The following is a 26,322-nucleotide window of genomic DNA, read 5'->3' on the forward strand; positions in this document are numbered from 1 at the left end:
AGGGACACCTCCCACTAGAACAGGTTGCTCAAGGCTTCATCCAGCCTGGCCTTGAACACCGCCAGGGAGGGAGCATCCACAGCCTCCCTGGGCAGCCTGTGCCAGTGTCTCACCACCCTCACTGTAAAGAACTTTTTAACATCTAGTTTAAATCTCCCCTCTTCCAGTTTAAACGCATTGCCCATTGTACTGTCATTACAAGTCTTTGTAAATAGTCCCTCCCCAGCCTTCCTGTAGGCCCCCTTCAGATCCTGGAAGGCTATTACAAGGTGTCCTCAAAGCTTTCTCTCCTCCAGGCTGAAGAGCCCCAACTCTTGTAGCCTGTCCTCATAGCAGAGGTGCTCCAGCCCTGTGAGCATCATCATGCTCTCCCCTGGACTCGCTTCAACAGTTTGATGTCCTTCTTGTGTTGGGGGCTCCAAAACTGTACACAGTACTCCAGGTGGTGTCTCACAACAGCAGAGTAAACAGGAAGAATCCCCTCCCTTGCCCTGCTAGCCACACTTCTTTTGATGCGGCACAGATATATACACAACATATAGAGATATTTACAACTATATACAGTAATATGAAAGTTAAAAGTAATACAGAGATACAAAACCTCTCCTGACCAGCAGAGCCACCCAGGAGGGCTTTCAAACTAACCTCCCACCATCTTTACACCCCCTCCCTTATCTCAGAATCCCCCTTACGTGCAGGGTGAGCTGGGAAAGGTTGTTGAGAGGTGTTAGAAGAAGGATGAATAGTTGGAGTTACACAGATCCAGGCAGAGGAGTTAATATGGCAAGCAAGCAGCCACAGACCAACCTTATCTTTGTTCATGTTCTTGTTTCCATATGCCTCAGCAGAATGAATAGGTAATATAGACATCACTACTTTCTTTCTATTTTTCACTATAGACATCATTATTTTCTTTTTGCAGCCAATGATCTAATTTCTATTATTAAATATTCCATTTAGCCTCAAACCAGCACACCCTTGTACATATTCAGACACCAACTTCTGTGGACACGATTATGTATGCATAGTTGTGAGAATAAATGATGGAACTGTGGGCTTTGAAAATGCAACTCACAGCACTGCATAGAACAAAAAGACTTGAGAGTTTCTGTTTTAAATGTAATTAAAGAATCTCTGAGACACATAATAGCACAAACACACTTCTTAATGTTTAATTAAAGTTCATACTGTCCTTGAAAGCCACACTTTATGGGTGTGTTTTGCAGCTGACCTAAGTCACATGTTACTAGGGCCATTTAATTTTAAACTTTGTCATATTTTTTAATAAGTTTAGCATGTTAAATTATTTTAAACTGATTAACTCCTGTTCTACTAAGCAGACTTAAGAATGGTCAAAAATATACTTAATTTTCTAGGAAAAAAGTCCTGGTTTTCCTTGAGATTAGAGTGTCACTTTATCACTTGTATTTGTTAGATAGTCCTATTTCATATGACAAAATCACTTGATTGCTCTGTAATAACTGTAATCATTGGATTCTTGTCATAGCTTTCTAATTACTAAGTTTTAAAATGGTTAATAGGATATAGGTTTGACACAATAGCATCTTCCAGCCATGTGTGTCTGAATTATTCTAAGCAGGCTACTGTGTTTAGTACATTCAAGTCACTGTTAAAAATATGCACACATGATTTTAGTGGAACAAACTGATTTTCCAAGGGAAGATGGCCTAGAAATTAGTAGTACACAAAGAATACAAGAAATGTAAGCCAAGAATGATACCTTGTTGTGGTGGGTTGACCCTGTCTGAATGCCTGGTGCCCACCAAACCACTCCATCACTCACAGGGTATTGTGGGCAGGAGAATGCAGAATGGCAAAAGCCTCATTGGTCAAGGTAAGGGTAGTTTAATAACGCAAAAAGGTAGGACTGCACTCAGAAACAAAGGGGAAAAAATGTATTCCCTACTTCTCATCAGCAGACAATGTCCAGCCACTTTCTAGGAAGCAAGGCTTCATTAACTGGAAGACAAATGTCATAGTAACAAGTGCCCCTTAACCCTGTCTCAGCTTTTATTGCTGAGCAGACTTTATGTGGTATGAAATACCCCTTGGACAGCTCTCCTCTGCTGTCCTCTGCATATCCAGGCTATATCCACTCCAAAGATCTTACCCACACAGAGTCTTCTAGTGAGGGGTAATGTTGGAGAGCGTTTCCATGCTGTGGGAGCACTACTCAGCAGCAGCTAAAGTACTGGTGTTTTACCAGCACTCTTCTACCTGCAGATATACATCACAACACTGTGAGGGCTGTTGTGGAGAAAATGAACTTCATCCCAGCTACACCTTAGCACACATGCCTGGTTGTTTTGTTTTTTTTCAACACAGCCTCCCATACTTTTATTCTGTTTTTGTTTTACAGAATGGAAATAGATCCACAGACATAATTGCTAGTCCTAAAACACTTCTTAAGTGTAGAGAAGACATAAGTTGGCTATCCATGTGTAAGCAGTTTTAAAGTACTCTAATTCTGTAAGACCTATCGGCTCTTTTGATGGCTCCACTAAGTATTTTTTTAAGTAACAGCACAAAACAGTGTGAGGAGGTGACAGATTATTTTAAATAAGTCTCCTGATTGTTTGCGGTGGTTTGGATGTACCCCGCTCCCCCACACTTTTAGAAATACCCCACTAGACTCGGCTGGGTTCTGGGAATATAAATGAAGCTATTTATTTACAGCTAGCACGATATACAAGCAGATATTTACAATATATACAGTTCTATACAGAAATATACAAAGTAAAAGTAATACAGAAACACAACTCCCCTCCCAGAAACCTGAGTCCTCAGGAGGGGCTCTCAACCACCCCCGCACCTTCCCCCTGCCCCTCTCAACCTTACCCCAGTCCTAAGGAAGAATAGAGGTTCAGACAAGAGGTTAAGAAGCAAAGGTGAGTGGCAGGTGAGGTTAGGGAGATGCAGGTCAGCCAAAGCCCAGCCCGAAAGTGAAGACAAAATGGCAAAAGTGTTATCTAATGTTTACTTTCTTCTTGTTCAGCAAGACTCTGAGGGAAGGAGACATCACCATTGTTTTCCTTTCACAGCCTATGATCACATTTTTCTCACCAAAACATTCTAGCCTGCTTCAAACTAGCACATTGTTGTACACACTTGTGGTTTAACCTCAACTGCCAACTAAGCAGCACCCAGACAGTCACTCTCCCCCGGTGCAATGGAAAAGAGAATTGGAAGAGTAAAAGAGAGAAAACTCTTGATGTGAGATAAAGACAGTTTGATAGGTCAAGCAAAAGCTACTCACACAAGCAAATCAAAACAAGGAATTCATTCACTACTTCCCACTGCCAGGCAGGTCTTCAACCACCTCCAGGGAAGCAGGGGTCCATCAGCATAACAGCTGGGAAGACAAATGTCACCACTCCAAATGTCCCTTCCGTTCTATGGAATGGCGTATCTCTTTTGTCAGTTGAGGTCAGATATCCCATCTGGATCCCCTCCCATCTTGTGCACTGCCAGCTCACTCCTTGGTGAGATGGTCTGAGGAACAAGAAAGGACTTTCTTGAGTACTGCTCAGCAACAATGAACTGTATTACCAACACTGTTTTGAATGCAATTTCAATACCAGCACAACACTGAACTGGTATCAGTAAGTAGGAGAAACTCAGTTATGGTTCAGAGTGTCATAAATCGAAACAAAACAAAAAATAATTTGCCTCCTACAAGACTTTCTGCTTTATGACAAACAAGCAGATGTTACTTGAATTTTAAAGATAGCAGGCCTAATGCCCCAGATGATTGTGTATAACACTCCCACATGCAGAAGTGAATTTTCGTCAGTGACACATTAATGAAATTTCCAAGTTGATGAGCATTTTATGTATATATGTATGTATAAATAAATACAAAGAAAATGCTATCTAACACTCTTACTGGTGAAGTTGCAGAGCTCTAAATATCTGGTGTTGCAAAGTAGTGAAGAAGCATAGGAATGTAATGGAAGCACAGTAGTTTTAGAGATGACTGTAGACAGTATGACTTTAAACTTTTTCCGAAGGTTTCCTTTGTTTAAAATATGACATGGAAAAAAGCATCCTACTGAGCTTTTTCTGAAAATGAGATTAGAAAAGTGAGTATGGGAAGCTTTTTCTATATACCATCCTGCCCAAGAGTATGATTGAACTCGAATAAGCTGCTGGAAGGGGAGGCTTGTGGCACTCCTAAATGGACCTGAGAACAAAGCAGTGCAGTGGGGGCTACTTTAAAGCACTTCTAAAAGAAAGTTTAAAAATGTTCACTTGAGGTTGGGCAAGAGAAAACTCTTGTAACTGTGGCTCTAATATAGTTTTCCAAAATACATATTTACTTATTTTTTACCAAGTAAATGTATAAAAGCTGGTCTGAGAAACTGATAGTAAGGTTGTTTTCTTATTTTCAGACTTTGTTCATGACATTAATGTGACAGATATTGTTCCTGGCACGAATGGAAGTAACAAAGGTAGGGAGCACTTACTAGTATTAAGTTTCCTAGTTTGGGGGTGGGAGGATGGTAGTTAAATGCAAGCACCATCATGTTTACATGCCTAACCTCATTACAATTGCATGTAGTATAATTTTGAACTACCTGTTCTTAAAAACCAAAAATGTAATTTTCTATGTAAGATTTATATTTTCACAGAAAGAAAATGTAAGTAGGGATAAGAATTAAAAATCAGATTAAGAGTTTGTGTGTACCCAGATAAATCCTCCTTAAAACTATGAATGCTAGGCATCTTAACAGTACTTAATTTTAACTTCTGCACCTTAAAACTGAGGTACTTCAGATCTGTTTCCTGTTAGAAAGTCTTGTCTGAAGCGTCTTTGCACTTCAGCACCTCTGCAGCAACAGTTATTTAAAAAAAATAATCTCTATCAGCTTTAATGATGCCGAGCACAAGAAGAAGCAAGTGTTTGCTTGCAATGTCTGCTTGCATTTTGTGATGAGTCTGATAGTTGCAAGACTCAGGAAAAACTGTAGTCAAGTATGATCATAGGTCTGTTGGGAGTTCTTAAATCTGCAGAATAATGCAGAATGAAGGAGCCAGGCACTATTCACCTCTCATCTTCCTGCCTATATATGTATATATGTTCTAGTTTAGAGTTTCCCAGAGACCGAAAGCCCACAGAACAAAATTAGATATAGGATGCCTCCCCCTGTCCCTCTTCCCCATATGAAAAATTTCTAGGCAGAAGGGTAAAAGCAGTAGAAAAAAACTAAAGAATAGTCTTGCTCTGATTTTGGAAGTTGGGGGGAAAAAAAAAACTTTAACAATAAATAAAGGATATTTAAGGTAAAGGAGTTTACAGAAGTAGTAGGGAAGGAAAACAGATACAAGAATATACTGGTGACAATCGATGGTCTGGATGGAGGTGGATTTCAGGACATAGCTGATCAGCCACACAGTTAGCTGGCCATGTGGCTAAGCTGGAGCAGTTGTGGTCAGACAAAATCAGAAGGCAGAGAGCAAGAAGAGGAAGTTCATTCACCTCTTACAGGGTTGCAGACAGGAAGTGGGAGTGGGCTAACCTCTGCATCTGGAGGAACCTCCCATTAGGAGAGGTCAGGAGCACCTGGGGGGCTCAGTTTCCAGATCATGCCTATCAGGAGGGGCCAGGGGAACCAGAGGTCAGGATTCCAAACCACTCCTACCAGGAGGGGCTTAACCCTTAACGACATAGTAACAGCACGTAATGCTTAGTTCTGTAGCAGAAAACTTTCTCTGCCCTGGGTACTTACGGGAAAGGGGAAGAATTTCAGTTCCAGCTGGACAGCTGTGTGCTGTACTAGATGCAGCTCTGTTTGTGAAGAGCAGCTGCTTGGAGTCAGATAAACGACTTGAAAAATAAATCTGAAAAACAGCTGATTTGCATTCAGGCTAGTGTTGAATCTGTTTCTCCTACTGTCCTTACCAGCAAGGAGCCAGAAGCTGCTGCAGTGCTCTTTCATGCTCTCTTCTGCTATCTTTCCCCATTCTCATGCAGCAGAGGGTATAACTTGGGACACAAAGTAGATAACAATATTGCACAGTATCCTGTGGCAACTAGAGGATCCAAAGCAGCAGCTACTAGATGCCCAAATAACTCTTGTCAAAGCGTTCAGAGCTACCAGGGAGACCAGTAAGAACAAAAGCATTTTTCAATGTCCGTAAAACAATCTTCATATAAGTAATGCAGGGAAAGCAAATGAGAAAACTGGAAGTAATGTAATGGTGTCTCAAGACATTTGACAAACACTCTTTACACTTTTGCCATTGTAAGAAGAGGCATGCAGCTACAAGGCATCTTGCTGTTGTGAGAGGCCAGCATTTAAAATAAGACAACATGAGAACAACATGACGTCAGCCGCGGGAGATTTAAAATCCCGCCGCGTGCCGCGCCGGCCGCCATTTTGGCTGCCGAGCCGAGAGAGTGAAAAGCCAGCCTAGCTGCGGCTGGGAGATTTTTTTTTTTTTTTTTTTTTTTTTTTTTTTTTTTTTTTTTTTTTTTTTTCCCCCTCTTTCTGACTGTCAGTATCTCTGTGCACTATGCCTGTCACTCGTGCTACAAAGGGCAGGAGGAGCGTGTGCACACAGACTGATGTGACCTGGGAAAGCACAGGAGTCCAGGCCACTGGATGCAGGGAGTGCTACAGCCTCTCACTTGCTGCTGAAGGGGAGGGGGAGAACAACTGCACCAGGTGTGAGCAGGTGAACTTCCTTCTCACCTTGGTGGCGGAATTGAAAGATGAAGTGGCCGAGCTGAAGGACGAAGTGTCCAGGCTCAGGTCAATAAGGGAGAATGAAAGGGAGCTGGATCTGTGGGTGCAGGCTCTGCAGATCCCCCCTGCTAAGGAATCTGCCCCTGGAAACAGTGAGGGATGGGTGCAGATCCCTGTCAGGGGAAGTAAGGGAAATCCTACCCGGCCCTCTCCTTCTCCTCCTCTGCCCTTGCGCAACAAGTATGAGGCGCTGCATGCAGAGGGTACAGAGGGTGAGAGCAATGAGGATCACCTCACTGAGACATTGCCTAGGGTGGAGCAGTCACCACCAACTGTGGTGACTAGCTCCACAAAAAACAAGAAAAAGAGAAGAGTTGTAGTTGTCAGGGACTCCATCTTGAGGGGGACAGAGGGACCCATTTGTCGTCCCGACCCGTCTCACAGGGAGGTCTGCTCCCTTCCTGGTGCCCGGGTTAGGGACATCACCAGGAGACTCCCAAACCTAATCCAGCCCTCTGATTACTACCCCTTGTTGGTAATACAGGCTGGCAGCGACGAAATTGAAAAGAAGGGGACCAGGGCAATTAAAAAGGAATTTAAAGCCCTGGGGAAATTGATAGATGGGGCGGGAGCGCAGGTGGTGTTCTGCTCAGTTCCCTCTGTGGCAAGGGAGTTCACAGAGAGGAATAGCAGAACCTACGATATCAACAAATGGCTGAAGGGATGGTGTGAGCGGCGGCGTTTTGGGTTCTTTGACCATGGGGGAACTTTTACTGCACCGGACCTGCTGGCTTGTGATGGGGTGCAGTTATCTAGGAAGGGCAGGAGAGTCCTGGCAATGGAGTTGGCAGGGCTCATTAGGCGGGCTTTAAACTAGGTCTGAAGGGGGTGGGTGAGGAAATTACTCTCTCTGAGAAGGAGAGAGATGGAAGGAAACTAAGGACAATTAAATCGAGAGCCCAGCTGAAGTGTATCTACACCAATGCACGCAGCTTGGGTAACAAACAGGAGGAATTGGAAGTCCTGGTCCACCAGGGGGACTACGATGTAGTTGCCATTTCAGAAACTTGGTGGGACGACAGGCATGACTGGGCTGTTATACTGGAGGGATATAACCTTTTCAGGAGAGATAGGCAAGGGAGAAGAGGAGGAGGGGTGGCCCTGTATATTAGAGAGTCACTCCATGCCATTGAGCTTGAAGTGAGGGATGAAGGGGTAGAGACCTTGTGGATTAAAATCAGAGGGAAGACTAATAAATCTGACATCCTGGTTGGAGTCTGTTACAGACCACCCAACCAGGATGAGGGAACAGATGAGATATTTTACAAACAGTTGGAGGCTGTCTCAAGATCTTCAGATCTTGTCCTTGTGGGTGACTTTAACCTGCCAGATATCTGCTGGGAACTTAATTCAGCAGAGAGGAGGCAGTCCAGGAGATTTCTGGAGTGCATGGAGGACAGCTTCATGACCCAACTGTTAAACGAGCCTACTAGGGGTCAAGCTCAGCTTGACCTGCTGCTCTCCAACAGAGAAGGGCTGGTAGGAGATGTGATAGTGGGAGGCTGCCTGGGGTGTAGCGATCACGAGTTAGTGGAGTTTTCAATATACAGGGAGGTAGGGAGGCACTTCAACAAAACCTACACCTTGGACTTTAGGAGGGCAAACTTCAATTTGCTCAAGGAACTTATTTCCAATGTCCCCTGGGCAGCACTTCTTGAGAACAAAGGGGTCCAGGATGGTTGGACTTACTTTAAACAGGAGCTCTTGAAGGCACAGGAACTGGCAGTTCCCACGTGCCGAAAGATGAGCCGCAGGGGGAGGCGACCAGCCTGGATGAGCAAAGAGCTCCTGAAGGAAGTGGGGGAGAAAAAGAGGGTGTATCGCCTCTGGAAGGAGGGGAAGGCTTCTCCTGATGTGTTTAAGGAGGTAGCCAGACTATGTAGGAGAAAAATTAGAGAGGCTAAGGCTCAGCTAGAGCTTAGGCTGGCCACTTCCGTGAAAGCTAACAAAAAACACTTTTATAAATTTATCAATGCTAAAAGGAAGGGCAAGAAGACCCTCCACTCCTTACTGGACCAGGAGGGGAACACTATAACTGATGATGAAGCAAAGGCAGAGGTCCTGAATGCCTTCTTCGCCTCAGTTTTCAACAGTAAGGAGAGAGGAGGAGGAGGCAAATGGCCTCTTAAACTGGGGGATGGGGTCGGGGAGCGGTGTGTTCCCCTGGAAATTCATGAGGAATTAGTTCAGGACCTGCTGAGCCATCTGGACACCCACAAGTCCATGGGACCAGATGGGATCCATCCCAGGGTGCTGAGAGAGCTGGCAGCTGAGCTGGCCAAACCACTCTCCATCATTTTCCAGCAGTCCTGGCTCACCGGAGAGGTCCCAGGAGACTGGAAAATGGCCAACGTGGTCCCCATCCACAAGAAGGGTCGGATGGAGGAACCTGGGAACTACAGACCCGTCAGCCTGACCTCAGTGCCAGGGAAACTGATGGAGCAGGTTCTCTTGGGGCCAATAACTGCGCACCTGAGGGATGGCAAAGATCTCAGGTCCAGCCAGCATGGGTTTAGGAAGGGCAGATCCTGCCTTTCTAACCTGATCTCCTTCTATGATCAGGTGACCCGCTTGGTGGATGTGGGGAGGCCTGTGGATGTGGTCTATCTGGACTTCAGCAAGGCCTTTGACACTGTCCCCCACAGCAAACTGCTGGCTAAGCTGTCAGCCCGCGGCTTGGATGGTAACACTCTGTGCTGGGTTAGGAACTGGCTGGAGGGCCGGACCCAGAGAGTGGTGGTGAATGGTGCCACATCCAGCTGGCGGCCAGTCACTAGTGGTGTCCCTCAGGGATCAGTGCTGGGCCCCATCCTCTTTAACATCTTCATAGATGATCTGGATGAGGGCATCGAGTCAGTCATCAGCAAGTTTGCAGATGACACTAAGCTGGGGGCAGAAGTGACTGAGCTGGAGGGCAGAAGGGCTCTGCAGCGGGACCTTGACCGCCTGGACAGATGGGCAGAGGCCAATGGGATGGGGTTCAATAGCTCAAAGTGCAGGGTGCTGCACTTTGGCCACAACAACCCCATGCAGAGATACAGGCTGGGGTCGGAGTGGCTGGAGAGCAGCCAGACAGAGAGGGATCTGGGGGTACTGATTGATACCCGCCTGAACATGAGCCAGCAGTGTGCCCAGGTGGCCAAGAGGGCCAGTGGCATCCTGGCCTGCATCAGGAATGGTGTGGTCAGCAGGAACAGGGAGGTCATTCTGCCCCTGTACTCTGCACTGGTCAGACCACACCTCGAGTACTGCGTTCAGTTCTGGGCCCCCCAGTTTAGGAGGGACATCGAAATGCTTGAGCGTGTCCAGAGAAGGGCGACGAGGCTGGTGAGAGACCTCGAGCACAAGCCCTACGAGGAGAGGCTGAGGGAGCTGGGGTTGTTTAGCCTGGAGAAGAGGAGGCTCAGGGGTGACCTTATTGCTGTCTACAACTACCTGAAGGGTGGTTGTGGCCAGGAGGAGGTTGCTCTCTTCTCTCAGGTGGCCAGCTCCAGAACAAGGGGACACAGCCTCAGGCTGCGCCAGGGGAAATTTCGGCTCGAGGTGAGGAGAAAGTTCTTCACTGAGAGAGTCATTGGGCACTGGAATGGGCTGCCTGGGGAGGTGGTGGAGTCGTCGTCCCTGGGGCAGTTCAAGGCAAGGTTGGATGTGGCACTTGGTGCCATGGTCTAGCCTTGGGCACTGTGGTAAAGGGTTGGACTTGATGATCTGTGAGGTCTCTTCCAACCTTGGTGATACTGTGATACTGTGATACTGTAACAATGAGACAGGTTCATATTTCAATACAGAACTTTGTAGGCACATACTAGAATCAAATGCTGTGATGGTTTGGGAGTTATCCACCCCCCCAACACTTTTGAAATCACCCAGACTACACTCCGCCAGCTGGAATTTAAGGAATGAAGCTATATTTACAGCTTAGCACAATTTATAAGCATTTATATACACAAATATTTACAGTTACATACAAGTTAGAAGTAATACAGAAAACTCTCACAGAACTCAGATTGCCAGGAGGGCTCCCGACTCAAACCTCCTATGTCCTGCCTCCCCTCATTCCCCCCCTTCAGGAATAACGAGATCAACCCATGTATATCTCATGTAATAAATCTGGAGAGATCTGAGGTGAGATGTAAAATAGATGACAAGGAGGTTAGAGGAAAAAGGGTTAAATTGGATTAAAAAGTTAAGGCAAAGGCAACCACAGAGACCAGACCTCCACAGAAGGAACAGAACTGAAAGCTGAGAAGTGTATGAGAAGTGAGTGTCTTATCTATATTTTGACTAGTTGCATTTCTGAGCAGAAGTATGAGTGATATAGGTGACTATTGCTTTGGGTTTTTTCTTCTCACAGCTAAGGATTTAATTTCTCTGAGTAAAATATTCCAATTAGCCTCAAACCAGCACAAATGCTGATATCCAAAAAAATGATCTAAACATATTTTTGTGAAGGCATCTTTTTGGTTTGTTTGTTTCATTCCAGTCAGTTGTTCAGGTGCTACCATTGATCAGTCTCCATGTAAGAGGGGTGTTATGCTCCCTCTTGACCGCATCGTGGGTGCATATCTTAAATGCTTTTGTTGTGCTGTTTAGCAGTGATGTGCCTGACATGGCACCAAGCTTACAGGATGTTTTGGTTTGGTGCATGAGCCTTAGACTTGCCAGTTACAGTAGCTATGTTGTCATCTGTATTTTTTGTGTTCCCAGAGCAATGTACAGTAGTACAGACTCTTCTGTACACAGAAACACAGATGCACTTGCTTATTTGTTTTTATGCTCTTACCAAAGTGTGCAAAGATAGATTGCAGTGCTGAATAGGCAGCTAGGTGCAGAGGGGTGTTGCTATGACTTCATTAAAGTAGGCAAATGTAGGCACTAAACTTACAGTTATATGAATGTGAAGGTTGATTCTGTGCAACAGCTCAAGCTTCAGTGAAATTGGAATCTTTGTTGTTCTTGGCTGGAATAGCCATTCATAGCAACTGTCAACTTAAGGTGCAGACTGCCTAACTGAAATCTTAGTGCAGAACTCATAATAAAAAAAAAATAAAAATTAGAAGTGAGTAACTGACTTGCCAAATAATGCTTTTGAGGGTTCATATTCCACATAGGTAGAGTGCTCTTTAGATATTGTGAGATCTTGGCTGCGAAGATTCTATGCAGGTGAAAACCTTTTATATCTGATGATACTTTATTTTTGCTTTTTTTCCAGTCATTTGTCCAAGTGATGCTGGCAGTCACCCACCACAGAACCACAGTGTAATGTTCTCTTCTGGCAACAGTACAGATTTTGAACTCTTTGAGAAGTGGTGGGACAAATCACAAACTGTACCATTTTACCTGATCACTGTTCTTCTGCCTCTGCTGAGTTTGAAGTCTCCATCTTTCTTTGCGAAGTTTAATGTCTTAGGTGGGTAACAAGTACTACTAAAGCATTGGTACATTGTGACTAGAAGATATCTAAATCAATGAAAGTTTATCCAATGATTGGAATCAGAATAGAATCATAGAATCACTTAGGCTGGAAAAGACCTCTGAGTCCAACTGCTAACTTTACACTGCCAAATACACCACTAAACTGTGTCCCTGTGTCGTGGAAGGCCAACATAAGCCTAATACATGTCCTGGCTAGTCCAGGCATGATCCCATGATCCCCTTCTCCCTCTGATAAAGGGCAAGGTAATGCAGGAAAGAGGACAAAAGGCTTGGAGCTACCAAGTCTACTCTGCAGTGGTAAACAGGGTACATATACTTGTTTATGCATGGCTAAATATGGGTAAACCAAAGCCTGGATTCACCTAATATGGTTAGTTTTGGCAAAGTGCCATTCTGATTGGCTAATCTTTGTGACCAAATGGAGCTATAAGACTCGAGCAGTTGACAAAAAATAGGAGCTTACTTGCAATTAGTGTGCTGTGATATGCCACATTATGCTTTGTCTTGCCATGTGTTATGGCAAAACGGAGGGGAAACAGGGGACATGTCTGGACAAGCCAGGACATGTTTTAGGCCTGTTGGCCTTCCATAACACCATGCTGCTGCCATGCTGCAGACCAGCTTTGCTGTATAACAACAAGCTTTGTTGCTTCAAGCTTATCCACCTGGAAACTTTGCCATGCCTCAGTCTACCAGGGAGAGGCATTAAGTGTCTCCATGAGTAGACAAGAATTATTGCCAAAAGCTGCTGCTAGCTGGAGAGCTCATTTAGCCACCAGCAAGACATTGTGTCTGTCTGCACACTGCTGAGCCTGGAGACCTAGAAAGGACACTGTCTGCTCAAGAAGGATCAAGACCAGGTCAGAGACAGTGCTAACCCCAGCACTCTGCTGGAGCCTTATGGAAAACTCTGAAAGTCTCCAGCAGCTACCATACCACTGACAGCAACACCTCCAAGTGTTTTGGATACTGTCTGGATCTGTAATGCAGCCCTGGGAATCTGAAGATACCACTTTGTGAGTAAATATTCCAAAAAGCCTCTTTGTAATTAAAGTTCTGATTTACTTCTGTAACTGTAATTGATTTGTGCTTTCTGCTTCAGCAGAAAGGAGCCTCTCAATTCCCCCTAGAGGGCAAGCGGAATATTGACTGCAAGAATCTGTTTCAAACAGCTCAAATTAATGTTTGTATATTGCTAGTTTTCTTAACTGTTTTAAATTGCTGTGTGCAAATGCCCACAGCTGTGCATTCAAACCTTATAAATACATTTTCTGGTGAGATTTAGTATTAATAAATATATTTAATGGTTGGGTTTTTTGCATGGATTATTACTATTAAAATTAATAATCATAAAAGTAATCAATTTTACCACACCATAAGTGCTACTTTAAATACTTTCAAGGATGGTGATTTAACCACTTCCCTGGACAGCCTGTTCCAATGCTTGACAACCTTTTCTCTGGAGAAATTTTTCCTAACACCTGGTCTAAACTTCTCCTGGCCCAACTTGAGACTATTTCCTCTCACCCTCAGCTGTCACTTGGGAAAAGAGACTAACCTGTGTCTTTCTACAACTTCCTTTCAGATAGCTATAGTGAGAGATATAAGGTCTCACCTCAGCCTTCTCCTCTTTAGACTGAAAAACCACAGTTTCCTCCACTGCTTCCCGTAGGACTTCTACTCTTGAAGTTTTCTGCACCTCTCTTGTCCCTCTTTGAACATGGTCCACACTTACTACTGTGCAGCACTTGGTGCATACTACCTTGTCACAAATGATCAGACATACTCTTTCCTCATCTGGTAAACATTTTGACAAAGGCAATTACTTCCAAACATTAATTGCTTTTCACTTGAAGTAATTTGCTACCGATCAGTTGTTTAATTAATCACAATATCAGTCGGTCAGTGTAACCTACTGCTGTGCTTTGCCTCAGGTCTCAGTACCCTGGCCTATTCTGTGCTACAAGGTCAAAAACTGTGACTTTTCCTTGCTTCTGTGTCTTGAGGTCGAAGACCAAGGCAGGTGGGAATGGACATGGATCATGGGTGGCATCAGCCACAGTTATGGAGCAAAAGGGAACTAAGGACATAACAGTGAAAGCTGTGACTAATAGAAAGAGAAAAGGAGATGGGGATCAGAGAATGGGTTGGAAAAGGAGATAAATTTTAAAGGAGGTAGAGTACAGAGTATTGCAGATCTAGTTTATTCTCTGTGCCAATGCCACCCTTAACAAGAGCTTGGATCTGCTGTTCCTGGAACCACTAAATGAAAATTAGCACAGGAACTCTGTAAAAGGTAAGGTTTTTACATAGACCACATACAACATCAGGGGTAAGAAAGTCCTTTATCATATGAGATCTAGCCATAATTCTACCTATTTCTCAAATAAGCACATTATTTTATGCAGCTATTGTTTATTTGAGAACCTGGATGTTGAAATGTTAAATTTCTCACAACTTCAGTAGATTGTTGTATAATGCAGAAGTTGTTCAAAGGTGCCTTAATTTTCGTAAGCCTTGATATTTATGGAGCAAGAGAAAAGGAAGCAATTTTTGAGGTGCTGAAAATTAGTCTTGATAGAGCACTTTCATTTTTACACCTGCAGAAATAAATCATCAGGAAATTACAAAATATTTTAGCTACTAAGATGATCCTCAAGTATAGACGATTTATCTTCCTGTGACTATGTATAATCAAATGATAATTTCCTCAAGTTACTGTTAACCTTAGTGATATCGCTGGAATGAAATGATGTCTCATCTGAATCTGTAATCTAAGATGTAAACATGCTGTTCCTTTCTCTTTGCGTATTTATCGTGCATTTTCTGGTTTCTCGTGTTATTGTCTGGGAGTCTGCATTGTCTCACAATAATTGCCTATATGTTTTAGAATGAATATTAACCATAGATATTTGGTCTAAGTGGTTGGATGGAGCAAGAATAAAACACAGCACTAGTACTTTCTATTGCTTCATGGTGTTTGTTTTGCCTTTTCTAGGTACAGTTTCAGTTGTCTACTTAGTTTTTCTGGTTACCGTAAAGGCTGCTCATCTAGGAATCCACTTAGAATACAACTGGTTTACAGAGAATGACTTTTTTGTACCAGGTAAGGTAGTAAAAATGCAACAACAAAGCATATATATATGATGGATGTGAGATATTTAAAAGCAGTTCTTTATTGGCTTTGTCATCTACCTTTCAACACCTCTGTGACATAAGTGAGGAAATGCTGTCCAATATTGCATGTAGAGACTCAGGAAGGATCTGTCATGAAAGAGTAACAATTAGGAGATGGTATCATAGCTATGGAGGAGTGCCCATCAGAGGTATCTCCCACATATATCATGTGACAGGAGCATGCCATAGTCGTGTTTCACTTGTATTATAATAAGTTCTAGATGTGCTGTTATCAAATCATGCCTATTTCAGTGGCAGTTACAAATGAGAATGTGTAGACAGGACTGACTGGTAAAAGTGTTCCTCACGTACTGTCATGCTAAAATAAAATAGCTCGTTCACCATAATTTACAAGTACAGTTTTCCTGTACTATCTCATGCTGTTAGCTCTCCAGTATATTTATTTTCTTTTTGAATATTGTTTTGCCGTTTGTTTGTTCTTTCCAAATTGCTGTTACAAGTTACTCTGGATATGCCACAGCCATAAGCAGTATTGTTGCATAGGCATCTTCTTAGGATAACAGTTCTACACATGGGTTGCAAACTATTATTAGATCAAATAATATAGAATTAGAAAAAAAAAGTTAACTTAAAAATTAGGATGAGATTTAAACTACTGTAGCAAGACAGAGATCAAAAAAAGAAACAACAGAATTTCTTTTCTATTTCAAATAAAATCTGATCTCATTTGTGGAATCATGATAATGCACTGTGGCAACAAGAGTAGTAACTCAATAAATTACAGGTCATAGTTAGCTTGGTAAAGTTATATGTATGAAACTGAACTGATTTCAGTATGTTATCACAGTTAAAGCAATTTGGCAGGTGCTTCTTCTGTGTTATGTTTTACCACTCTCTTTGTGTTGATTCTGCTCTCTAGTTGAACTGAAATTGATGTGGCACACCAGTAAGTGAAATAAACAACTTACCTAGAGTAGGCCATGTATATTAGACAAAGAAGTCTGCTCAAAACCCTGTATTCTTCTTTTCCAACCTGAAGCCCTTAGCTGTCATCAAATCTGTTCATTTGCCCATAACTGCTGAGGGTCATTCCTTCCTCATTTCTGTGAGACATTCAGAACCCTATTTCAAAATCTGAATGACAAGAAATTAGTGAAAAGTATGTAGAAGAAACAGCTGGGTCATGTCACCAAGGACAATTTTGTCCTTTCTGATTGAGCCATTAATGCCAGGCAATTTTTGCTGACTGTGACTGTGTACAAGACCAAAGCAGATGCTTTGAGGATGAAATGGATTATCATCATAATTCCCTAAGAATCTTCCTGATTATTGCAGCATAAGTACAAACTTAAGAGATTTATACAGGTAGCTCTGAAACAGTGCTGTCTATTCCATCTGTTTTCCTTCATTGCTGCATTTACTTTAGGCAGAATTTGTGTCTCTGATGTAACTTTTTTTATTTCAAAACACTGGATGATTAGGATCTGTGCTAGTGACCTAACTTATTTGTATGGCATTATTCTTAATTATGTTTATAAGTAGAAATAATGCTCATCCCACTGTACTTGGCACTGGTGAAGCCAAATATAAAATACTGTGTTCACTTTTGGGCCCCTTTACTGCAAGAGGAACACTAAGGTGCTGGAGCATGTCCACAGAAGGACAATGAAGCTGCTGAAGCATCTTATGAAGGATGGCTGAGAGAACTGAGGTTTTTTAGTCTAGAGAAGAGGAGGCTGGGGGGAGACCTTATCTCTCTCCGTAACTACCTGTAAGGAGATTATAGTGAAGTATGGGTGTGTCTTTTACCCAGGTGGGAAGCAACAAGGTGAGAGGAAACAGCCTCAACTTATTTTTAGGAAAAGAATATTCAGGAAAAGAGTGGTTAAGCATTGGAACAGGCTGCCTAGGGAAGTCATTGAATCACCATCCCTGGAAGTGTTTAAGAGACATGTAGGAGCAGTGCGTAGGGACAGGTTTAGTGGTGGATTTGGCAATGTTAGGTTAACAGTTGAACTTTATGATCTTGGAAGTCTTTTCCAACCTTAATGAATCTGTGATTCGAACGTGCTGCTCAGTTAGCTAGTAGATAGACCACAGTGTTTGGTATTGCTCTGTTGTGAGCATGGAAACATGATTTTAACCTGAATTGCCACAGCAGTCTTCAAAATCTCACACGGCCTCATATCTACAGATGCCTCCAAAGACTGCAGAAGAAAATTTACCCAAACTGTGATTCACTAAGAAACCCATGTAAACTGGCAGCAAGCCTGAGAAATCAGGTTCAAGGCCAAGATCTATTAAGCAGTCCTAGTGTAAAATTAGCAATAGCATGACATGTGGCTCAGATCACTAAGAAGTGGAGCACCCGGTATTTTGATTGTTTTGGCAGTGTAAGTAGGAGATTGACAGAGCATATAGCTAACATATAAGTCCAGCTACTTCTGATTGCTATAGTGATGGGGGAATGCAGTGCTGAAAGAGATTCTGAATCTGTTATTTTGCTTTTTATTATTGAGATTACAGTAATGGATGAAATTCAAGCCCTAAAGTTGCTTGCACTCTCAATTCTAGCAAATGTACATCCTGGAGGTTAGGTATTGAAGACACAGTGAATCCAGCTCTAGGGAAGATATATTCTCTCTACCAGTGTAAGCCTTTTGTTAGTAGCCTGGGGTGTGTTTACCTTGCTGACTCCATGGCACTTTAGAAAAATCTGGTTTAAATATGTTTGCATGGAATGCTGTGTGGTTTGATCTGTGAGGGTTTATGAGCCTCTGATGAGTGTTTTGCTGTATTGCTGGATGCTTTCCAGAAGCTGAGCTAGGTCACGCAACTATAATTGCTGTTGGCAGTCCAAAGAGTACACATATCTTTATATAATACCAACAATGATAGTGCTTTAATGATGTTATGTGTTGGTGACTTCCTACACAACTTGCAGCACTTTTAGAAACAGAATCTTGTGAATATAATCCTTCAAGTATTAAAATAAGCAGAGCAATGTTATTCCCATCAAGATAAAAATAAACTTTCTCATAGATGCTTTAAGATGATGATAAGATGGAAAGTTGTTCTTCCTTTCTTGTAAGCAAAACCTCATAAACATCTATAGATGACAAGTCTCCCTGGTAGTGTGAGTGACTTCTTAACAACAGAAGATGTTCACAAAGCACATGATTCATCTCCCTGTTCAGGGACCAATAGATATGTTCACTCATCAATTCCTGCTTCAAATGTGCTTTCCAGTTAAACTGTTGAGAAACAGAAACGCTCATATGTGTAAATCCTAGATTAACCTCATAATCTTTTGCAATTGAGATATCTTGAGAAACTTTTATAGAGACTATGTTGTATGGTAGCCATGTATTTTATACTTACTAAGTATCTGCATTAGCTGTGGTAAAAGCTAAGATAATTCATCCCATTTCAGTGTGGAGGTTCATGTTTCTGCCAGTAGACTGTCAAGTTCTTTGCATTTCAGCATTGTATGTTTCAAATAAGTAAGTTACTAACATTTATTTCTTTCCTTAGAGTTTAGAATTCTGTTCCCTCAGCTCACAGGAATTCTGACACTTGCCTTCTTCATCCACAATTGTGTCATCACACTTCTTCAAAATAACAAGAATCAAGAAAACAATGTAAGTAATTTCACAAGACTGTGCTGATTTGTGACTAAATTGCAGGACAACACTTAATTTTTTACTGTCTGCTTCTCTTGAAGTCAGAGACTGTGATAGCCACAGAAAATGTAACTCTCTCTCATGATTTGATAACAAAATGGTTATATACACTTTTCACTGGCTACCAACAAGTAACAGATGCTTTACTGATTTATTCAAGTGAAAGCCTTGTGGAGCATCCCAGAATTATTTGTGGTCAGGCTGGTATTATGTGGCCAAATTACACACAAGGGGCAGAAGGCTTGACAATGAAAAATTGGAGACCTGAATGGTAGCCTTTGTGTCTAGATAGTGTCTTTTCTAAATTTTTTTTTCATCATAGAAAGATTTGTGCTGGCAGGACAATAGAATCATAGAATCAACCAGGTTATAAGTAGTTTTATGTGATAACAGTCTAAGTCAAGGTTCACAGAGAAACCAAACCCTGTGTAGGAAATGCTCCAACTTGAAACCTAAATTTGTTATATGTAGCCTTTGGACTGGTCCTTTGTGCTTGAAAAGTTTTGGTGCTGCTCATCCAAATGGAAATGCATTCATTCATAATATCTTCCAATTAGAAAACTACAGAACCAGTCACTAGTGGTGTTCCCCAAGGATCAGTACTGGGCCCAGTCCTGTTCAATATCTTTATTGATGATCTGGACGAGGGGATTGAGTCCTGCATCAGTAAGCTTGCAGATGACACCAAGCTAGGAGCAGGTGTTGATCTGTTGGAAGGTAGGAGAGGCCTGCAGAGGGACCTGGACAGGCTGGATGGGAGGGCAGAGGCCAATGGGATGAGATTTAACAAGGCCAAGTGCAGGGTTCTGCAGTTTGGCCACAACAACCCCAAGCAGCGCTACAGGCTGGGGGCAGAATGGCTGGAGAGCAGCCAGGAGGAAAGGGACCTGGGGGTACTGATAGATAGTAAGCTGAAGATGAGCCAGCAGTGTGCCCAGGTGGCCAAGAGATCCAATGGCATACTGGCCTGCATCAGGAACAGTGTAGCCAGTAGGACAAGGGAGGTTATTCTTCCCCTGTACTCAGCACTGGTCAGACCACACCTTGAGTACTGTGTCCACTTCTGGGCCCCTCAATTCAGGAAAGATGTTGAGGTGCTGGAGCATGTCCAGAGAAGGGCAACAAAGCTGGTGAGGGGCCTGGAGCACAAATCCTATGAGGAGAGGTTGAGGGAGCTGGGGCTGTTTAGCCTGGAGAAGAGGAGGCTCAGGGGTGATCTTATTACTGTCTACAACTACCTGAAGGGGCTTTGTAGCCAGGTGGGGGGTGGCCTCTTCTCCCAGGCAACCAGCAATAGAACAAGGGAACACAGTCTCAAGTTGTGCCAGGGTAGGTCTAGGCTGGATATTAGGAAGAAGTTCTTCACAGAGAGAGTGATTTCCCATTGGAATGGGCTGCCCAGGGAGGTGGTGGAGGCACCGTCCCTGGGGGTCTTCAAGAAAAGACTGGATGAGGCACTTAGTGCCATGGTCTAGTTGATTGGTTAGGTCTGGGTGATAGGTTGGACTGGATGATCTTGGAGGTCTCTTCCAACCTGGTTAATTCTATGATTCTATGATTGGAGGGGACCACTAGAGATCATCTAGTCCAACCCCACTGCTAAAGTAGGTTTGCCTAAGTGCTTTTGCACAGGAATGTGTCCAGACAGGTTTTGAAAGTCTCCAGAGAAAGAGACTGCACAACCTTTCTAGGCAGCCTGTTCCTATGCTCTGTCATCCTCAGAGACTGTAAGACAGAAACTTTTTCTTACATTTAGGTGGAACTTTGGAACAGACAACACAAGTCTATTGACCGTTGTCCTATCAGTTGGCACCACTGAGAAGAGACTGGCCCCATTCTCTTGACCTCTGTCCTTTAGATATTGATACATATTTGTAAGATGTCTCCTCAGCTTCTCCGGGCTAACCAGTGCCAGGTCTGTTGGCCTCTTTTTGTAAGAGTCTCCTCATCATCTCTAGCACTCCAGTGGCCTCTTTGGAATAGTTCGCTTTCCCTTGAGCTGGGGAGCCCAAAACTGAGCACAGTACTTCAGACATGGCCTCACCAGGGCAGAGTATAGGGGTAGAAGAACCTTCCTTCACTTGATGGTCGTACTCTTCTTAGAGCACCCCAGGATACCATTAGTCATTCTGACCACAAGAGCACACTGCTAGCTCATGGTTAACTTGTTCACTAGGACTTCTGTGCAGAGCTGCTTCCCAGCAGGTCAGTCCCTATCCTGTATTGGTGCATGGGTTATTCCACCCTAGGTGTGGGACTCTGCATGCAGAATAGATGTAGTCACAGAATCACAGAAACGTCTAATTGGAAGAGACCTTTGTCTTGCTTCTAATTTAAATTCCCAGAGATTCAAATATAGTTGATATAACCCATAACAATTTATAGACTGCCCTTCCTTCTTCTCCCTTCTTTCCCAAAAGAAAAGGAATTATATGGAGACAGAGGAAGGGTATGCAGACCCAAATAAATAATCTCACTGTGATTTGGAAGTTAAAAGAAGAAAAGTTGAACAATAAATAAAAGGTGTATGAGGTAGGGAAGTTATAAAGGTGTAGGGAAGGGGAAACAAGATACAAAACATGTAAATATACAGCCAGATTTGATGGCAATGGGTTTTGTCCACCTCGTGGTGATGATGGCCATGTGGTGAAACAATAAGCAGCAGGAAACAGGAATGGTGATTTCTCTTGAGGAGGAAGGCTGGGGAGAGCAGGAAGAAGATCAAGAACAGGAAGTCCCCCTGCTTTTATGGATCTGTAGACAGGAAGGGGGAGTGGGCTAACCACCATCTGGTAGTGTTCAGACCCACCCCTGGAGAGGGATCAGGTTCAAGGTCACTTCCCCCAGAAGGGTTAACCCTGTACAACCTTGAAGATCATCCAGTCCAACCTTTGGCCCAGCACTTAAGGGTCAATACTAAACCATGTCCCCAGGCACCAGGTTCACATGCTGCTTAAACACCTCCCGGGACAGTGATTCCACCACTGCCCTGGGCAGACCATTCCAATGTTTGATAACTCTCTCTGTGAAGAAGAATTTCCTAACAAAATTAGAGTACATTTTTCCTGTAGTTATTTTGATTATTTTATTTTTAATTCCCTACCTTCCGGATTCCTGTCCAGCTTCATTAAATTTTAACTGTAAGGGTACCTGCATAACATACAGTAATATTTTAGCATGTATGAAAAACTGGTGCAGAATCAAAGGGTGAGGTTGGAGGGGACCTCAGGATGTCATATTGTCCAGTCCCCTGTTCAAACAAAGCTACCTGCGGTCAATTGCCAAGGCCAGCTTGCAGGTGATCACCTCTTCAAAGAAATCATACATTCTCCTCCAGGAAAACTTCTTCATGTTTCTGAAAATAGTTAACAACTAAAGTGGAGTTTAGGAGAGCTCTGGAGAAAGAACACTAAATTTCTTCTCAATTTTCTGAAGAAAATCTCATAATGTGGAAAAGGGAAAGACTTCCCTTTCTCTTTAGCTGTGGCTTTAAAATGCTAACCGCATGGTCACTTCAGCAACCACTTACGTATGCAGTGCTGGCCTAATGCCTCCATACCACCTTCAATACTCATCTTTGGAGCAAGCAAGCTGCAAAGAGCAGTACTTGGAATCTTCTCTAGCTTGCTTTTCCTGTGTTAAGCAGGAGGAAACTGCCACGGGCCTTTGCATCAGCTTTGCTGAGTGCCATTTTTGGAGCTTGAGTGGACCTAGCATAGATCTCAAGCCCTGGACAGCTGTCTCATTCCAGAAGAGTGTATGAATTGTATGGAAAGAGCACTTTTAAGTACATCTGGAAATGTTTGTAATGGGAAACCACATCTGTTCTTAGTTCATCTAGGAATTTCATTTGGACAGAGATTTCTTCTGTGCTTGTAGCTATATGGGAGCCTTTCACCTAGCTCTCAAAAGTGCTTTGGAAATGTTAATGAAGCACAGATGCTCTTGAAGAGCTAACTGGTTTGTGATCATTTCACTAAACTGCTGGACTAAGTGGGATGTTTGTATACTTATAAGTTCTGGTGTTGAGTATATTTTTTCCTATGTATTTACATCAACAAACTGCTTTCTTACATCAGTTATTCCACGGGGACTTCAGTTTTATGGCTCAAGCTCCTATAACATGTCTTTCTTCAGAGTTTGGAGTTCTTTGATAGTGCATAGAACAAGGAGCAGTGGGTGTAAGTTGCAGCACAAGAAGTTCCACCTCAACACAAGGGGGAACTTCTTTACTGTAAGGATCACAGAGCACTGGAACAGGCACCCCAGAGAGATTGTTGAGTCTCCTTCCTTGGAGACTTTCAAGGCCTGTCTGAATGCACTCCTCTGTGATATGTGCTAGATTTGTGTGGTTCTGCTCTGAGAGGCGGTTTGGACTCAATGATCTCTTTGGGTCCCTTCCAACTCTTACTATCCTCTGATCCTGTGATCTTGGTAAGCAGGAAATCTACCATTTTAGTTCTTAACAAAACTTGCTGAAACTAAAAGTTATAAGAACAACTCTCTGGGGATGTGGGGGGGAAAAAGTGAAAGAAACAGTAACATTTCTTTTATGGAGACAGAAATTCAAGGCAATGGCAGCTTCCATTCTGATCTCAGGCGTGTATCACTATCCAAAACTAAAACACGCATAGAGGGAGGGTTCTTCTGACTTCTATTGCAGTACAGTGGTAGTGATGTGACAAGATCAGTGCATTGAAGTACACCAAATGTCAGCAGGACAGCCTGGAGAAACCTGGGAGCAGGTTCTTAGACTTCAGGTTAAAGCTGAGCTCCCTGTTTCCATCTCTTGTTGTCACCCTATTGTACTTATCAGTGTAAGGTTTTGTGCACTGCACAATCAACTGTTTTAGAAACTGTGTGTAGAGAACTACTCTATCCATGAAGGCAGAGAAGTGTCATTTGTCCAGGTGGTAACTGCAGAAGGCAGAGAGCTGGATGGTTCTTATTTTTGAAACACAATTTATTATCTGTAAAGAGAATGAGTATTTTTTGTCACCTTGTTAAATGAACAGGTGAAGTGTTCTTATATGAATCAGAGTACAAGTGAGATATTACAGAGGCAGCATCTCTTTTGAGAAGCAGCCAATCTAAAATGAGATCATGAAGAGGTTCTTCTTCTTTCAGTGCGGTAATAATTACTAAGAAGCAATACAGGCTTAGTAATTACCAAAGTAACTTACCAAAGTAGCTTTCTCTGTGGTATGGAGGAAACAAGGAATTGTTTTCTCCATGGCATACAACAGGCCTGAAAGTTGTCTGTTCTTTCAGCATTACCTGGGAATATCTGAAGAGCTACAGAGCCTTCACTGTGCTGTGTCCAGTCCTGTTCCTCAGGTCCAGCCAGCACCTGGGTGCTAGGCTACGAGTGCAATAGAACATCTTGCACTTTTAGAGTTCTCATATCCACCTTTCTATAAGGAGGCTGATTTTGCGTTCATTTTGGTGAAGCATTAATCACCCAATTTTCTGTTCTTCTGGGAACTGCAGACTAGTCAGTCTCACATCTGTGCCTGGCAAGGTCATGGAGCACATCCTCCTGAAGGCTCTGCGAAGGCACGTGGACAACAAAGAAGCAGTGATTGGCATGGTTTCACCAAGGGCAAATCATGCTGACAAAATTAGTGGATTTTTATAGTGAAGTCACAGCAACAGTGGATAAGGGAAGAGCAACTGACATCATCTACCTGGACCTGAGTAAGGTGTTTGTCCCACATGACATCCTGGTCACCAAAATGAAAAAATATGGACTTGATGGGTGGAGCACTGCTGGGTAAGGAATTGGCTGGATGGTCATATGCAGAGATTTGTGATCAAGGGCACAATGTCCACCTAGAGACCAGTGACAAGTGGCATTCCTCAGGGGTCAGTACCGGGTCCAGTGCTGTTTAACATCTTTGTCAGCAATATGGACAGAGGAACTGAATGCACCCTCAGCAAGTTTGAACCAAGCTGTGTGGCACAGTCAACTTGCTAGCATGGCTTTAGGAAGGGCAGGTCCTGTCTCACCAACCTAATCTCCTTTTATGATTACGTTACCCGCCTGGCGAATGTGGGGAAGGCTGTGGACGTAGTCTACTTGGACTTCAGCAAAGCCTTTGACACTGTCTGCCACAAGAAGCTCCTAGCCAAGCTGGCAGCTCATGGTTTGGACAGATTCACTCTGTGCTGGATCAAGAACTGGCTGGATAGCCGAGCCCAGAGAGTGGTGGTGAATGGTGCCACATCCACTTGGCAGCCAGTCACTAGTGGTGTTCCCCAAGGATCAGTGCTGGGCCCAGTCCTGTTCAATATCTTTATTGATGATCTGGACGAGGAGATTGAGTTCTGCATCAGTAAGTTTGCAGATTGCACCAAGCTAGGAGCAGGTGTTGATCTGTTGGAAGGTAGGAGAGCAGGCTGGATAGGTGGGCAGAGGCCAATGGGATGAGATTTAACAAGGCCAAGTGCAGGGTTCTGCACTTTGGCCACAATAACCCCAAGCAGCGCTATAGGCTGGGGACTGAGTGGCTGGAAACAGCCAGCAAGAAAGGGACCTGGGGGTACTCAAGTTGTGCCAGGGTAGGTATAGGCTGGACGTTAGGAAGAAGTTTTTCACAGAGAGAGTGATTTCCCATTGGAATGGGCTGCCCAGGGAGGTGGTGGAGGCACCGTCCCTGGGGGTCTTCAAGAAAAGACTGGATGAGGCACTCAGTGCCATGGTCTAGTTGACTGGCTAGGGCTGGGTGATAGGTTGGACTGGATGATCTTTGAGGTCTCTTCCAACCTGGTTGATTCTATGATTCTATGATTCTATGATTCTACTGATAGACAGTAGGCTGAAGATGAGCCAGCAGTGTGCCCAGGTGGCCAAGAGATCCAATGGCATCCTGGCCTGCATCAGGAACTGTCGTGGAGGGCCTGTAGGCCCAAAAAGAGGCTTCTTTATGCTTTGCCTTGCCTGAACATGTCTTCCTGCCAGAACTCCTGGTTGTAAACAGGGTTGTAGAAGCCCACACACACTCAGCTCATGTCTCCCTGAGGCAAATACACATGATCCCCATATTTGGGAAAGTCCAGGCAGGTAGCTTCTGCCTATTATGGTCAGGTTTGGCTTACTGCCACTCTAGTGGCCAAAGGGACCATTAATCTCAGCCCACAGTCAATAAATAGGGATGCACAGGTAAACAACGTGCTCTGGCCTTACCTGCAGCTCAGCTCAGACCACACTTGCAGCGCTCAGCTACTCAGACCTCCACGCTCGGACGCCATTGCATAGCTCCAATGCTCAGAGACTTAGACCTCATGCTTTGATT

The 26,322-nt window shown here is 43.5% G+C and overlaps 1 protein-coding gene across 7 annotated transcripts in view; it reads left to right on the plus strand.

Annotated features, from left to right (window-relative positions):
• SLC38A9 (solute carrier family 38 member 9) overlaps positions 1–26,322 on the plus strand; it is a 93,547-nt gene that overhangs the window by 23,917 nt on the left and 43,308 nt on the right. For all 7 annotated transcript variants that reach the window (XM_064139950.1, XM_064139956.1, XM_064139955.1 and 4 more), the window contains 4 exons: positions 4,413–4,472; positions 11,983–12,180; positions 15,205–15,312; positions 18,879–18,985. In XM_064139950.1, the coding sequence (XP_063996020.1) occupies positions 4,413–4,472; positions 11,983–12,180; positions 15,205–15,312; positions 18,879–18,985 (473 nt within the window). The remainder of the gene's footprint in view (positions 1–4,412; positions 4,473–11,982; positions 12,181–15,204; positions 15,313–18,878; positions 18,986–26,322) is intronic.

This window comes from Pogoniulus pusillus, chromosome Z, assembly GCF_015220805.1.
Source record: "Pogoniulus pusillus isolate bPogPus1 chromosome Z, bPogPus1.pri, whole genome shotgun sequence".
Classification (NCBI taxonomy): domain Eukaryota; kingdom Metazoa; phylum Chordata; class Aves; order Piciformes; family Lybiidae; genus Pogoniulus; species Pogoniulus pusillus.